The sequence below is a fragment of the Cajanus cajan genome, chromosome 10 (genome assembly GCF_000230855.2).
Source record: "Cajanus cajan strain Asha chromosome 10, NIPB_CcT2T_4, whole genome shotgun sequence".
NCBI lineage: Eukaryota > Viridiplantae > Streptophyta > Magnoliopsida > Fabales > Fabaceae > Cajanus > Cajanus cajan.
Window position 1 is genome coordinate 51,029,783 of NC_138526.1, and position 15,900 is coordinate 51,045,682.

Genomic DNA, 15,900 nt, shown 5'->3' on the forward strand with positions numbered 1-15,900 from the left:
AGTTGAGATATTGTATGATTATGATTGTGATGTCTCACATTGATGACTAGGATGGCACGACCCCTGGGTAAGTGGTGCTATAGGGAAGGCGTGACCCTAGTATGATGTGGGATGAGTAGGACAGTTAACACCACCACTTATGTCGCTTATGGCAGCCCTGGCATAGGGTTAATTGCAAGAGATTGTATTGATTGTAATGTGATTGTGTTTCCTCACACCAAAATGGCGAGGGACGGCACGGCCCCTGGGTAAGTGATGCTACAGGGAGGGCGTGACCCCTGGTCTGGTGTGGGTTGAGTGAGGCAATTAACCTGTATCACTTGTGTCAGATGTGGCGAGGCCTTGGCATAGTGTTAATTGTTGGATTGACATGAATGTTGTATGTGAATATGATGAGTAATTGATATATATATATACACTATATAATGAGTTATGATGAAATTATACTGTGATATGATTGAATGTATTTTGCATATAGATAATTTTTCTTTTCTCACCGTATAAATTGTTGATATTTTAGGTGGAGAGGATCCAACTGCAAGTGGTATATAGAATGCCATCCGTTAATTTGGGAAATGCTCTGATAGTGTGACATCGGGGCAAGAGGATCTCTAGGATAGAATATTTGGTATTGTAATAAATGTTATTTTCTTTGAAAAATGTGTAAACTCTTGAATTTTATCTTTCAAGTTTTATTTTTCAGTCAGAACAGTTATGAAGTATTATGTGAACCCTTTTACCAACTTAAAAAGTTTATTTTCCTTAATTTTTTTATTTATTATATTTCGATATATGTATTGGGGTAGTAAGGGTGTCACAGGCGCCAAAATGTACCTGTCTAAGGGCACACTCCTTTTCTTCTGGGTGAAAGGGGACCGAATAAGAGCTCCGACGATATCTCCAGGAGATGGGGGAGGTACCTGCAAAGGGTACTCCGACGCTCAAGTCAGTATATGCACGAATATGTAGGGTAAAAATGAACAGTGACATACCTTGTTACGTGTGACCTATTTATAGCATCTGACATGGGCCTGAGCGTGATGGGCCCTCTCAGATATTTACCAAATTAGGTAATACGGTACTAATTGGTCGTTAGACTTTAATCATGTACTTACCTTTCTTGATTGTGATTACTGTTATGACTTGCTTAACCCTTCGGCAAGAGGTCGAGCCGGCTAATCGATACTAGTCGGAACGACAAATGACCGAACCGTCTAGTCCGTATACGGCAGCCTGTATACTTCCGGTATGTTCTATGTCGGAACGGTACCTGACCGAGCCGACACGATGAATGATGATGATCCATATTTGCATTAACCAGACTGATGTCGGTTCTCGGCCTCATGCCGAGCCGACGTTGATGGTGATGCTTGTACGTGGCTATGCATGGGTGTCTGACGAAATGGCACGTGTTGGCCCACGTGACCGATACGGTCTCTCCGGTACAAGTTATGTCACGATTTAATCTATTTTCACTCTCATGGTGAGGGTACGAAAGTTATATTTTATGGAAACGTAATTATCTAATTCAACTATAATTTTTATTTTAATTATTTTAAAATTTAAAATATTCTTAAGAATATTGAATTCTAACTAAACTTATTTTAAAATATTTCCAAGAATAACATTATTGGTTCATATTATTCTTGAGAATTGAGAATATGATTCTCCAATATATAATACCATTCCAAGAAATAAACTTCTTTCAAAAAGTTTTTATTCTCGCTATAATGGATGAAAAAGTGATAGTAATATTCTCGTAGAAATGTGAAATTATTTTTTTATAACACTTGTAATTTTTATTTCTATTGATTTGCTATCTTAATTATTTTAAATTTGAAAAAGCATTTCTAAAAATATAACTAAACAGTTTTTTATATAAGCATTTTCACTTATAATATGCCTGAAAATCTTATGAAAATACAAAGTGATAAACAAACAATTTGCAAGATTTCACCTGAAACCTTGTTCAAAAAATCAAAATGAAGCTTGTACTAACATAAAGTTGAGCCATTATTTTCTCTGCATTGTAAAAATATTCCATAAAAGTTTTACATGAATAGAATTTCTGTACAAGGAGGAGCTGAAAAGAAGTTTGCTTTAGCTAGAGAGGTTAAAAAAAAAAAAAGCAAATCCATGTTAACTTGTGTTTGAAGCATAAGCAAAGTTGATGGCTTGAAGTTTTGGAGGAAGCAATGAGGACAAAGAGAAAGACAGACAAAATAGGAAAGCACAGGCCAATTTCCCATGGACCACACCAAAAACAGTAATCATATGTTTCAGTTTCAAACACAAATATCATCTTCATGAAATCAATGCGACCGAGTTACACAGAGACACCATGCGATTCTCCAAAGCTTCGTTCCACACTCTCCTCCTGCGCAAGCCTCGTGAAAACCACGTCGTTTTGTCGCGGCGTTTTGTGATAACCTGCGCGGTGGGTGTCCTTGCGTTGGCGACGAGCCTCTACATCATGTGGCCGTCGGATCCTGATATGAAGATCGTGGGGCTGAGGCTGAGGCGTATCAAGGTGCACCCTGTGCCGCCCATCACCCTAGACATTTCCATGATCCTGACACTGAGGGTGCACAACGCTGACGTCTACTCCATGGACTTCGGGGCAGTCAACGTGGCAGTCGCCTACAGGGGGAAGATGCTGGGGCACGTGATGTCCAGGCAGGTGCACGTGAGGGCCAGGGGGTCTTCCTACGTGGACGCTGACGTGGAATTTGCTGGGATCAGTGTGCTTCCTGAGCTGGTGATGTTGCTGGAGGACCTGGCTAAAGGTACTGTACCCTTTGAAACAATTAGCCAGGCTCGGGGCCAATTGGGTCTCTTCTTCTTTCACTTCCCCATGAAGGTTAGTAAATCACTCTCTGCTCATGCTCTTTTCTGAAGGAAATACATAATATATCCCTTATTATTCCCACAGGCAAAACTATCATGTGAGGTTTTGCTCAGTGTACTAAACCAAACAATTGTTCGTCAACATTGTCTCTACGGGGTAAGCTTGCTTCATCAATAAATATTTGGAATGGAATCCATGTGCCACAATTCAATTTCTTCGTATTTTCGATTATATCATACTAAATCTGTTTAATTATGATTTCACTTCAGTGATGCCACTCAGGGTCTGCTCAAGACTCAAGACTCGAATTTAGATAGGTGGAATGGGAAGCACCAATGTAAGTATTAGTAATTAGTGTTGTAGGCCCTAAAAGATTAAGTACTATTGTTGATCGATGATACCCCCCAACCGTCTGTATTCAAGTTACATAGACTCTGATTTCATTGTAACAGTGGGTAAAGATCAACTCATAAATTATGCTTACAATCCATACATTCTGATTTTGTAACAAGATACTTACATTTTAATTCTATTTCTTTTCCGCTCTTCCTCAGAATTCTTTTCTTGTAACGTTTTTAATCAGAGCTAACTTGGGTTATCTCTTTCTATTTTTCCCAAACAATAACAATAACTCTGTTGGTTAGGGACTTAAGTTAAGGTGCTGCTTTATTTACTATGGTCAGTAACTAGTGGAAGTGGCAACTTTTAGTTGTTTAGGAGATAGTCCCTTACGTATGAGAAATACAGACCCATATTTTCTTTTCAATTCTCTCGCCTTCTACCAAAAATAAGGACGCACATGCATTTCAATATAATTATTTTTAAATTTTTTTTTTTTTGGTAAAAATAGAAAAAATTACAAAGATGGTCACAATAAGGATTAAACCTAGGTCCTCATGCTTCTAATTATCTCAACCTCTCCCCACCCAACTACTAAGTTAACATAATTATTTTTAAATCTAATTTAATGTCAAAGGACACATTTCATCAAATACAATAGATATAATTAAAATCTCATATCATTTAAAATAATAATAAAATAAAGATTTATAAAATATATATTTTAATAAAATAATACTTTTTGAATGATGACAAAAAAAATTATAAGTTTAAATTTAAAGTAAATAATATTATATTAATATAAAGATGTATTTGAATTTTTATATCATAACAATATCATACTCTTCTTGAAAATTATATCTCTACAAAACATCACAATAGAGTTTTTTTTATATATATATATGAAAACGCACTAAATAATATACGAAATGATTTGAATAAAAAAAAATCTAGTTATTTCATTATTTGTTTCTTATTTTCTATTTGCATGTTATATATCTATTTATAGATTATTTCATGTAATTTAGTAAAGAATGAAGATACATCCTTTTAGAAAGACAATCTCATAACTTTTGGTGAAGGGTTGTATTTTTATTTGTTGACTCTCAATGAATTGGTAATGAATCATATCTCATAATTTTTCATGAATAAACACTCAATTTTATGAAGGGAAACAAATTTCGTTAATTTTGAAAATCTCTTGCATTATTTTCATCTTTTTCCTTTTTAAGGTCGCCTTTGTTAATCACAAATAAGACATAAAATTGGGAGCAAATAAACTCTCTGTGTTCTCATTCATCTTTCAAGTGAAATGTTACATTTATTTATAGCAGAAAAGAAAAAAATGTTTGCACATCTTCATATGCCACCCATAATTAAAATCATTAATATTACTCTAGGAATACCAAGCAAAATAAAACTCCTAATTTAAGTTTTATAACAAATCTCCCCCTTAAACTTAAATACTTTTCCCATCTCTCATTCCAATCAGCCTTTTACAATTCTCCAGCAGTGTAGTTGGCAGTGGCTTGGTAAATATGTTCGCAGCTTGAGCTCGGCTTTCGACATGCTCCAACTCGACCTTTCCTTCTCTGATCTGTTCTCGGATGAAATGAAATCGGACGTCGATATGCTTGCTCCTTCCGTGATTAACCGGGTTCTTTGCCAACTCGATCGTCGACTTGTTATCAACTCGGATCACAATCCCTTCATCTCGGATCACTCCCATATGCCTTAGTAAATTTGAAAGCCAAACTGCATAGCATACGCTCCAAGAGGCCGCCACGTACTCGGCCTCGCAGGTCGACAGAGTTACAATGGGCTGCTTCTTTGAAAGCCAAGTAAAAGCCGTATTCCCGAGTAGGAATACATAACCCGAAGTACTTTTCTGATCATCAACATCTCCACACCAATCGCTATCAGAGTAACCCACTAATCGGTAGTCATCCAATTTTGAGTAGAAAAGACCAAGTGATAGGCTTCCTCGAACATATCTCAGAATTCTCTTCAAGGCCTTCCAATGTGTGTAGCTTGGATCCTCCATGAATCTGCTCGTTATCCCAACACTCAACATTAAGTCGGGTCTCATGCTTGTAAGGTATCTCAGACTTCCGACTAAGCTTCGAAATCTCCCAGAATTAGCTCGTTCTCCTCCATCAAACTTTGAGAGTTTCCTGCCTGGTTCCATTGGAGTAGAAACCGGGTTGCAATCCTCCATTTTAAACTTCTTTAAGATTTCAAGCGCATACCTTTCTTGGGATATAAAAATCCCTTCATCCGATTGCTTCACTTCTAGGCCAAGAAAATATTTCATCAGGCCTAAGTCTGTCATCTCGAATTCTTTCTTCATTATCTCCTTGAACTCCTTAATCAGTTTTGCATTGCTTCCAGTGAATATGAGGTCGTCGACATAGAGAGCAACTACCATCATATCCTTTTCTGATTTCTTTATGTACAAGGCATGCTCGTACGAACATTGTTCATACCCGTTTTTCTTGAAATACCCATCAATTCTTTCATTCTAGGCACGAGGAGCCTGCTTCAGCCCGTAGAGGGCTTTTCTTAATCTCAGCACCTTCTTTTCATCCCCTCTCTTCATGTATCCGAGTGGTTGCTCGACGTACACCTCCTCCTTCAGCACTCCATTTAGAAAAGCTGAATTCACATCCATCTGTAGAATTGGCCATTGTTTCTGAGCAGCTAACGAGATCAGAAGTCGGATTGACTCCATTCTCGTGACAGGAGCAAATACTTCATCATAGTCAATTCTTTCCTTTTGTCTATAGCCCTTCACAACAAGCCGAGCTTTATAACGGTCAACCTCTCCCTCAGCATTCATCTTCTTTTTGTTCACCCATTTTACTCCAATGGGTCAAGCTCCTTCAGGAAGGTTGGTCAGTTCCCAAGTTTTGTTACGTTCAATCGCCCCAAACTCCTCATCCATGGTTGTTCTCCACTTCTCATCTTGGACAACTTTCTTAAAACTCAAGTCTTCAGTGTCGGCCAGAAGACATACAACATGAACTTCACTTGTAGTGTCATATATTTCCTGCAGACTTCTCATCTTGGGTTGTTGTGGCTCGGATTCTTCATCTGAGAACTCGGTGGTAGTTGTTGTTGAAGGCACAACAATGTCCGAGCTAGTTTCTACTTCAGCCGAGTTACTCCAACACCATTGCTTTGTTTCCTCCACGTGAACATCTCGGCTCACCACCACCTTTTTGTTATCAGGATCAAACAACTTGTATGCTTTGGATTTTTCATCATATCCAATAAATATGTACTTCTTGCTCCGATCTTCTAATTTTGTCATGTGCTGTCTTGGTACTTGCCCATAGGCCACGCTACCGAACACCCTCAGATGAGAAACACTCGGCTTCATGCCACTCCAGATCTCCTGAGGCGTCTTTTCTCCTAGCTTTGCATGTGGACACCTATTTTGCACATAGACTGCACACTGCACCGCCTCTGCCCAAAACTTCTTCGGCATATTCTTCCCTTTTAACATAGATCGAACCATATCAAGAATATTTCGGTTCTTTCGTTCCGCTACACCGTTTTGCTGCGGAGAATATGGGGCAGTCAAGAAACGCTTGATCCCATGTTCCTCGCAGTATTTGTTGAACTCAACAGAAGTGGATTCACCTCCTTTGTCAGATCGGACTGCTTTGATGACTTTACTTGTTTCTTTCTCCACCATCACTTTGAATTTCTTGAAAGTTTCAAACACTTCTAACTTCTCCTTCAAAAAATAAACCCACGTCTTTCTTGAGAAATCATCAATGAAAGAGACGAAATATTTCTTACCACTGAATGATTTTGGAGTTATTGGCCCACTCAAATCGGTATGGATCAGTTCGAGTTGCTCCTTTGCTCGGTACTTAGAACTCCTTGGGAAAGAAGTCCTCGCTTGCTTCCCGATCACACATTCTTCACAAAACCTCTTTTCAAATTCCATTTTAGGCAGTCCAAACACCATCTCCTTTTTCACCAGCTCGGCCAACCCCCCAAAGTGAAGATGACTGAACTGTAGATGCCACTTCATGGCCTCATCCTCCAAATCAAGTTGCATGCATTTATCTTGTACTATTTTCAGCTCAATTTTGTACATGCGATTTCTCTTCATTTCTACCTGAGCAATGAGTCTTCCGAGTTTATCCTTCAGTTGTAGTTCTTGGTCCTTCATCAGAACCGAGTACCCTTTCTCCATTAACTGTCTCATGCTCAGTATGTTGCTTTTGAGATCAGGTACGTAGTATACATCTATGATCTCTCCGATTTTCCCATTTCTCTGTTGATACCAGATCGTTCCTCAGCCTTTGACGGCTACTTTTGATGCATCACCGAAAGAAACAGATCCGAACTCCTCCTTTGAAAGTGTTTTGAATAAACGCTTGTCACCACACATGTGGTTACTTGCGCTGGTATCCAAGTACCAAATTGATTTATCAGAACAGCTCGGTTTGATCTCGGAAGAACAGCTCGGTTTGATCTCTGTTTCTGAAATGGTTGTCACCAGCAGCAATCCTTCATCTTCTTCCTCGGCAAGGAAATTCATTGGTTCCTCCTTTTTCTTCTCGGACCTACAATCTTTGGAAATATGACCCAGATTTCCACAATTGTAGCATTTTATCGAGTAACAATCCTTGGCAACATGTCCATACTTTCCACAGTTATAACATTCAATATTGTTATTTATGTTTGATCGGCCACCCCAGGTTTGACCTCGGCCTCCCCGAGCCTGACCTCGGCCACGCCGAGCCTGACCTCGGCCACGCCGAGCCTGACCTCGGCCACGCCGAGCCTGTTGGCCGACATACTCATTATCTCGTCCTCCTCTTCCTCGGCCTCTAGTACTCTGAGCATAGAGCACCTTTTCCTCCTTTATTGTCGCCTTCACCTGGAGAGCTTGTTCAAGGGATTCCCCCTTCTTTTTCTTTCTTCTCTGCTCATGCGCCTCCAAAGACCCAGCAAGCTCTTCGACAGTGAGCGTTGACAAGTCCTTGGACTCTTCGATTGCACACACTATATTCTCGAAGTCATCTGTCAATGACCTTAAGATCTTCTCCACAACTCGGCTTGAGGGAAGATTCTCTCCATTCCGATTCAGTTTGTTCACTACGGTTTCCACCCGAGTAATGAACTCGGATACTCCTTCGGACTCCTTCATTCTCATGTTTTCCAGTTCGCCCCTAAGGGTTTGAAGCCGAACTTGCTTCACGCGTTCATCTCCCTTCTTTGCCTTCTCGAGTATATCCCATGCCTCTTTTGAAGACTTAGCATTAGCTATCTTCTCAAAACCCGACTCGTCAACAGCTCGGTACAGCAAATACAGTGCTGCCTTGTCCTTTGCTCGGACAACCTTCAATGCATTCAGTTGGGCATTTGAATACCCCTCGGTGGTCACCGGTTCCTCGTGCCCATTCTCAACCACATCCCAGTTATCTTGGGAGCCGTGAAGGGCCTTCATCTGCACCTTCCAGTTGTCGTAGTTGACATCTTTAGTCAACTTGGGTAGTGGAATGCCATTAGTTAAACCTGCCATCTCTCTTGAGTGTATACGCTCCACTCACACACCTCACAAGACTTTTTGACACTTTTCTCTCGGGCTGGGTACACTGCAACACTTTTGCAGGTCCACTCACACACTCACCTCACGCACACAAGCTCTGATGCGAATTTGTTAATCACAAATAAGACATAAAATTGGGAGCAAATAAACTCTCTGTGTTCTCATTCATCTTTCAAGTGAAATGTTACATTTATTTATAGCAGAAAAGAAAAAAACGTTTGCATCTTCATATGCCACCCATAATTAAAATCATTATTATTACTCTAGGAATACCAAGCAAAATAAAACTCCTAATTTAAGTTTTATAACAGCCTTGAGGTGGTGCAGGGGCTCATTGTACACGTTGTCTCTGAGCATGCACCTAAAGTTTTCTCAGTTCTATACCATGAACCTTGAAAATTGTCAATATAACACAAACAGCAGAAGTTGGTCAAGTTATGTGAGAATCTTCTGCACTCCCAATCCCATTGTGTGTGTCGATAATTTGATGACAAAATTGAAGATACCAAGCTGGAGAACGTTTTGGAGGAAGATCAAGAGGGAAAAGAGGAGGTTAGTTCATGTCCAATACGATCCCAGCTCATACTCACAGAACTTCGATGATGGCTTTGCCACCGACCCTGATAATATTTCTCGCTCATTCTCAGCTCGATTTGCAGTACCCTCCAAGTTCTTTGAGAAGAGTGAAATGATGTGCAGTTGTGATAAATGATGAGAGCAACATGGTGTAATTTTCAGTTTTTCTGTATTCAATTTCAGTTTTCCTATGAATATGATGTGGTTGCACATAGTTTTGGACATCTTGTTAATCTCCTCGATTAAGAGCATGTTTAAATTGACGACGTCAATTTTAGTTAGATGTGGACCGGTAGAAGCAATATTTAGTTATTTTTCATAGATTTTAATGTGATTCTTATTTAATGGTGAATTATGGATGTGAAACTAAAAGGTGCACTCAGATGTTATAAAAGTGATGCTCTTAAGATGCTTTTTCACTTCTTTTTCTCAGTCATTTGCTTTTCCTCTTCACGGTATAGTTGATAAACTTTCTGGGTCAAACTGTTTGATAGGCCATTTTTGAGTTAGGTTGTTGCTGTCAACTGCATTTAAATATAATTAAACAGGAAATCAGAAGTTTATATTTAGAGTTTTAGTATTTGTTCTATTTTGCTTAAGAATAATATAACAATATTACATTGCCAGTAATTATAATTGATAATTAAGAAGCACTTTAACCTTCAAATGGATATATTATGTTCTTTTCAGTTTGTAGCTTCATACTATTAAATTGTTTGTTTTTCATCTTACAAGGATTGTGCCATTGTGGTTGAGGTTGAGGACTATAGTCTTTATTGTTAGAAATTCATTTATTTCTTACCTGTGGTCTGAGCTTGAAGACAAAGACAAAATAGAATATCACGTCTATCTTGCACAAAACCTTTCTTTGGTTGATTATTATGGAACTGTATAAAGATCCTGTACTTCCTGATCTTTCTGGATCACTATGTCTGGCTTAGTAGAAAAGCAGTAACCATGTGAAGTGAACATGGGTTGTGGTATCCTACGACGCTTATTAAGACCTTTCATCTCGTTAGTTTAAATTAAATACCACAAATTAAGTTAGGCATAGAACATATATTCTTACTTTTAATATTGAAATTACATGCATATAGTTTGTTTCTTTTTTGATAAATTTTAACTAATAACAATGTGTTATAGTGTTGTTATCTTCACGCAAACATAAATAGAAATAGCAATAGTCCTTGGAGTATTTTTTTCTAGTCCTAAATCACCATCCCTTTTGTATCAGCAATTCACCATGAAAGGCATCATACCTGTAAAGCGGGGCTCATGGAATTGAATGATTGTCCTTGTGCTTTCATACCTTGCTACACATATTTCGGACCAAACTGAGCAGTGCAATTATTAATATCTACACTCCACAGAGCAGCCGTTCATAAGGGTCCAAAGTAGAGACAGAACTTCACTTGAACTTGAACGCTCTTTTAATTTACAACACTTTGGAGTCATGTCATGCTTCCGAAGAATTTCTGCTTTGCTTCTAATTGCAGCCCCGTAAAATTAGGTGCCAAGCAAAAAACACTAGCATAAATATGTGACAGCAAATTAACCTTGTCATTTTGGGTCACATCACATGTGACTATAGTTGGCAGCTCCACCAGAACTAACATGATTCCTGACATGGTGGAAATAGGACCTAACTTGAGCTACCTCTTGGTTACTTGAACCACACATTCAGGTTGTTATTGGCATGCTTAAATGCTATGGCAGTGGAAATTTAACAGTTTGAGAAAAATCAACAAAACTTTCTAATCGCGGATGACTTTCTAAGGTACGTCATTGTTATGCCACTGACACTATATATTATTTCATTGTTTTTGTATTCTTTTTTTTTTTCTTTAGACATTTTAAAGTTAAAGAAAAATGATTATATTGTCAGGACCTATTTGACTCTCAAATCTTAATGCATTATGCAGTGGAGGAGTACTAACTCTTTAATCCCGCAAATCTCGATGTCATCTATATTGTTCTTAACTCAAGGTTATAAGTTGAAGTTATTTGTTGGCTGACCAAGTGCTAGAAGGGCGTTGACCAATGGTAGAGCTCAGTAAAAGTCCAGACACAGTTCCTGAATCTAGAGTACTTAAGTGGAAAGAGACTTATAACAGTGGTCGTCAGCGTTAATATTGGACAGTACACAACCCCTCACGATAAATGTCATAAACAAGGACAAATGAGTGAGGTAAAAAAATAATAATAACAACATAAAAAAATCAAATTATTTTAGAAAAAGAGTTGTGTCAAGAATGGCCCAAACATGGTTTGACCCAACCCAAGGCCCAAGGCCCAAGGCCCAAGCAGGTTGTGTTTCAATGGATTGAGCAGTTTCCACCATTTGGCGCGAAAATAAAGGAGTAAAATGGCACACAGGTAGTGCAATGCAATTGCAAGAGTGAAGTGAGAAGAATGGAGGGAAAAGGAAAAGGAACAGGAACAGGAACAGCCACAGGGTGTTACAAGTGCGGCAGACCCGGTCACTGGTCACGTGACTGCCCTTTCGCTCCCTCCGATCCCAATCCAAACCCTAATACCACTCCCAATTCCAACCCTCCTTCCTCTTCCTTGAAGCCCAGATCCGCCGCCGAAAAGCCCAAGAAGCTCCCCCGAACAAAGCCCAAACTCACTCCCGAACTTCTTCTCTCTGACCACGGCCTCGGCTACGTGCTCCGCTATTTCCCTCGCGAGTTCAAGTACCGTGGTCGTGGCCACGAGGTACCTCACTCTCTTTTTCTCTTACGTGTAGGGTTAGTGTTTCTGCTCTTAATTTTATCAACTTTTCTTCTCTTATGCGCCTTAGGTTCGTGATTTGGGCAATCTGCTTCAGTTGTACGCCGAATGGCACTCTCGATTGATCCCTTATTACTCTTTCAATCAGTTTATTCACAAAGTCGAGAAAGTCGCTGCTACCAGGCGTGTTAAGGTATTCTTTCTCTTTCTCCCCAATGCAATGCAACTTTTTTCCCTCAAACTTTACACATTCAGCATTTGTTTGAATTTATTTAAAGAATGATAGAAACAGAGCTAGATACGGTTTTATTTTAGAAAATTGATTTCAATCAATTTACTTGTTAAACTCTACATAATTATCTTATCGTCTTATATTATACTCCAAATTTTTTGAGATCACATGGTGAATTGTTTTGGGACAATACTTATAGATGTTGTTTCTTAGTGCTTTTGATGTTCTCCTTCAATTAAAATTAGAGTTTCATTTTGGTAATATGTTCATAAAAGTATATCAAGGTGAAATTTTAATTTGATTAAAGAATGACGTTAAAAGCACTCAAAGTACAATTGTTCATTATTTTGTTTGTTGGCAAGTCTACTATGTTATTTTAGTGAGAATTTTGGATTATTGTAAATTTTTACGAGCATGATGATACTTTCAGCTCAGTGATTGGTAAAATATTTTGACTGACTTCGTTCTATGTTAAACACAGCGCTTCTAGAAACTGTAGTGTAATCTAGTAGATTCAGTGAGATCTGTGTATTGACAAGAATCCCATAGCCATCAAAGAGCCTAATGTTAAAAGTATTGTTGTTATAACTTATAGTGACTGAAGAGATCAGTTACCACCAAAGCCTATCAAAAGGAATAAATCATCATTGGTACAGTTCTTTGTTGTTGAATATGTATATATTAGTTTAATTTGTCCAAGAGAATGAGACTTCTTTGATCTATGAACACATCTATTTTCCAGAACAGTTTCTCATAAAAATATTTTCAATCATTTGGTGTTTCTGAATTCAGCTGATACATACACGAAATAAGAATATGAAGTTCTTCATTTCCTTTGCTGCTTCTCATACACAGTGCAGTCTCTCCCTATGTGTTTATATTTGTTGAGAGGCTGTGTCCATCGCATGTACAGATATGCTTGCAAGAATGATGCATCCATACTTTCAGTCTTTCATTCTACGCAAAAATAGATTCTTAATGACTGTCTGCTACCTTTTTTTTTCCGTGCTTTCATCAGACATGCCTTGGAGAACTAAGAGAAAGAGTTGCCAGTGGTGGGGATCCAACAAAACTGCGTGAACCACCAGTTATACATGACCTTCCATCTGATGAACATGGTATCTACCTTACACTTTACTACCAAGGTCTCAACATACATTAGTCTCGTTACTGTAATGGATCTGTGGTTATAATTTCAGAGAACATCTAATAGGACACAGAATGTATATTATGTATTGCATGTTATTTTCAGTTAGGAACAGATGAACGTTATCAACTCAAATAGCTGATAGTGTTTAAATTATGTTTAACGAGTACAGCTTAATGACTTAAGTCCTATTTGGATAAACTTCTTTAAAAGCACTTTTAGAAGAGAAAAATATGAAGAAAAAATTAAGTTATTTATTTATTTATTTATTTATTTTTATTTTATAGATTAAAATTAACATAAATTAATTTGTAGAAGTTCTATTTAGTTAGTTTTTCAAAAATCTTATTTTTAACTCTTTGTATAAGCTAATTTTAGCTTACAGAGAAATTTATTTTAATTTTCCTTTCTTAGCCACCTGTGTTGAGTTGTTGACAAATAATTTTTACCGAGGATTTCCTTCTTTTAACTTTCTTCTAGTATATGCATATCTTTTATTTGATAAGACGCAGGCAGGATATTATGTTCAACAATTTGAACCTTGTAGCAAATTGACCAAATCTAGGTCGACTATTAATTTTGACATACTTCGACTGAACTCATTTTAAGTGGGGTAGCCAGCTCTGATTCAATATAATTTACTGGGACATTGCGATGATGATTGCTCAAAAGAATTAATAAGTTAGGTTTTATTTATGGCTGATGTATCTTTTGTAAATCTGTGCTTTAGGATTCGCTGTATCTGCAGAAGATGGAGGAGCAAATCATCAAGAGAGAGACATGTTTACTGAATCTGAAAATGTCAATGACATTCAGGAAGACATGCTTAATGATATTTGTGATAAAGCTACTCAAGTAAGTTTAATTTACTTCAAATAAAAGTCATTTATCATTATGTAATATGTTTTATGTAATTGTGAAAGCACTATCAATATTTATCTAAATCAATCAGGACGAAATATGTAAAATTATCTTTTAAGGATACTGATTCTCACAGATTTGTTAGTAATTTAAATTATCCGGGAAAAAAGGTTAAGCCAAGTTCAGTCATCCTTATCCAGTGGCATGCAGGAGTAAAAAAATAATAGAAAAAGGAAAAAAGTAAGATTGATGTAAGAATGCAATAGTAGTTGGGGTGGGCAAAATGAATTGAACCGAACTAAATTTATAAAAATTATACTGAATTTAAAAGTAGTTCTCATAAATTGAACTAAATTGAATATTAGCTCAAACAAATTGAATTTAACTATTTTTTTGTACCATTGAATTAAACTGTTCTTTCGTGTAATTTAAACAGAGATCACTCAAACACCTGGTGTATATGCATTTTATCTTTCCTTCCCAAGTCTATGGTTTATTCATACTTGTGCCTCTGTATGAAGGCAGATACCATTATCTCTAAGAACTTTGTAAATTTAATAAAATAGTTGCAAGTAGCTTGTTAATGTTATTCGTAGCTTTTCAATTAAACCAAATTGTGAGAGAAATAGTAAACAAGGAGCTTATGTCAAAGCATAACGACAGTATTACCTTCCCCTTTTATTACAGGAACCTTCTGAGTCGATGGACAATGTGGTTGGCACTAGTATGGCTTCAGAAAGTATGGCAATTGAAAAGACATCAGAGGAAGTCCAAAATAATGGATTCAGCCAATCTGTCAAAGCTGAGATAACAGAAGAGCAGAGAGCTCGTATGGAAGCAAATCGGTTGAAGGCACTACAAAAGCGTGCTGCTCTAGCCGGCTTTTCGCAGGCCTCCCAAATTTGATATCAATTGTAAATGAAAACACTCTTTATCGTTGTCTCAGTACCGGTTATGCCCCCCCACCCAAATTAATTATAGTTTATTTTTTGGTTTGGTGAGTCGGTGACAATGTTATATACCCGCTTGTGATCATGATTTGTCATAACAGTAAATGGATTCTTGTCGATTAGCTTCATGTTTAAGTTTTAAGCGGCGGGCCGGGCTTACTTAATTTGTTTGGGGGCACTTTCTCCCTATTTACAGTACTATTTAGAGAGCTTGATCAAGATTGTGTCACGCTGTCAACCCTTGAGAAACAAGCTGGCAATTTACGGACTTATAGACTGTAGAAGTAAACAGTGACATCGCATAATGCTATGTGTAAGTCAAATTGAATATCATCTACTCTCATATATGTATTTGATGAAGTTACAAAGTAGCCGTCGGAAACTTGAAATTGATATGAAAGTAGTTGGTTCCTGTAAAATGTATATTATAAAAATACAGTTGACATTTATTAAAATATTTTTAACCTTCTATAAAAAGTAAAAATTGTATTTTCATAACATTAATATTCGTGTTTATTATTTAGACGTGATACTAAATAAAATCTTGTAGTAAGTAAATATTTTTTTAACAAATTACTTTTAAATTTATTTAAAAACTTTAAAATAATAAATAAATCTCTTTAAAAATATATAGATATAAAT

General features: G+C 37.4%; 3 protein-coding genes across 3 annotated transcripts; 2 read left to right on the top strand and 1 right to left on the bottom strand.

Moving 5' to 3' along the window:
- Positions 1 to 2,054: 2,054 nt before the first annotated feature.
- LOC109815260 (uncharacterized) lies at positions 2,055 to 3,404 on the top strand. The gene is made up of 3 exons (XM_020379921.3): positions 2,055 to 2,860; positions 2,933 to 3,004; positions 3,118 to 3,404. Exons 1-3 carry the CDS (start codon positions 2,342 to 2,344, stop codon positions 3,118 to 3,120), a joined length of 594 nt encoding a protein of 197 aa, XP_020235510.1. The 5' UTR covers positions 2,055 to 2,341; the 3' UTR covers positions 3,121 to 3,404.
- Positions 3,405 to 7,499: 4,095 nt separating this feature from the next.
- On the bottom strand, positions 7,500 to 8,363 carry LOC145952538 (uncharacterized). Its single transcript, XM_083064923.1, has one exon. It carries the CDS (start codon positions 8,361 to 8,363, stop codon positions 7,500 to 7,502), a length of 864 nt encoding a protein of 287 aa, XP_082921049.1.
- Positions 8,364 to 10,539: 2,176 nt separating this feature from the next.
- LOC145949334 (uncharacterized) lies at positions 10,540 to 15,386 on the top strand. The gene is made up of 6 exons (XM_083065925.1): positions 10,540 to 11,112; positions 11,258 to 12,053; positions 12,139 to 12,261; positions 13,319 to 13,418; positions 14,178 to 14,302; positions 14,996 to 15,386. The coding sequence occupies exons 2-6, from the start codon at positions 11,748 to 11,750 to the stop codon at positions 15,212 to 15,214; spliced, it is 873 nt and encodes a 290-aa protein (XP_082922051.1). The 5' UTR covers positions 10,540 to 11,112; positions 11,258 to 11,747; the 3' UTR covers positions 15,215 to 15,386.
- Positions 15,387 to 15,900: the final 514 nt, after the last annotated feature.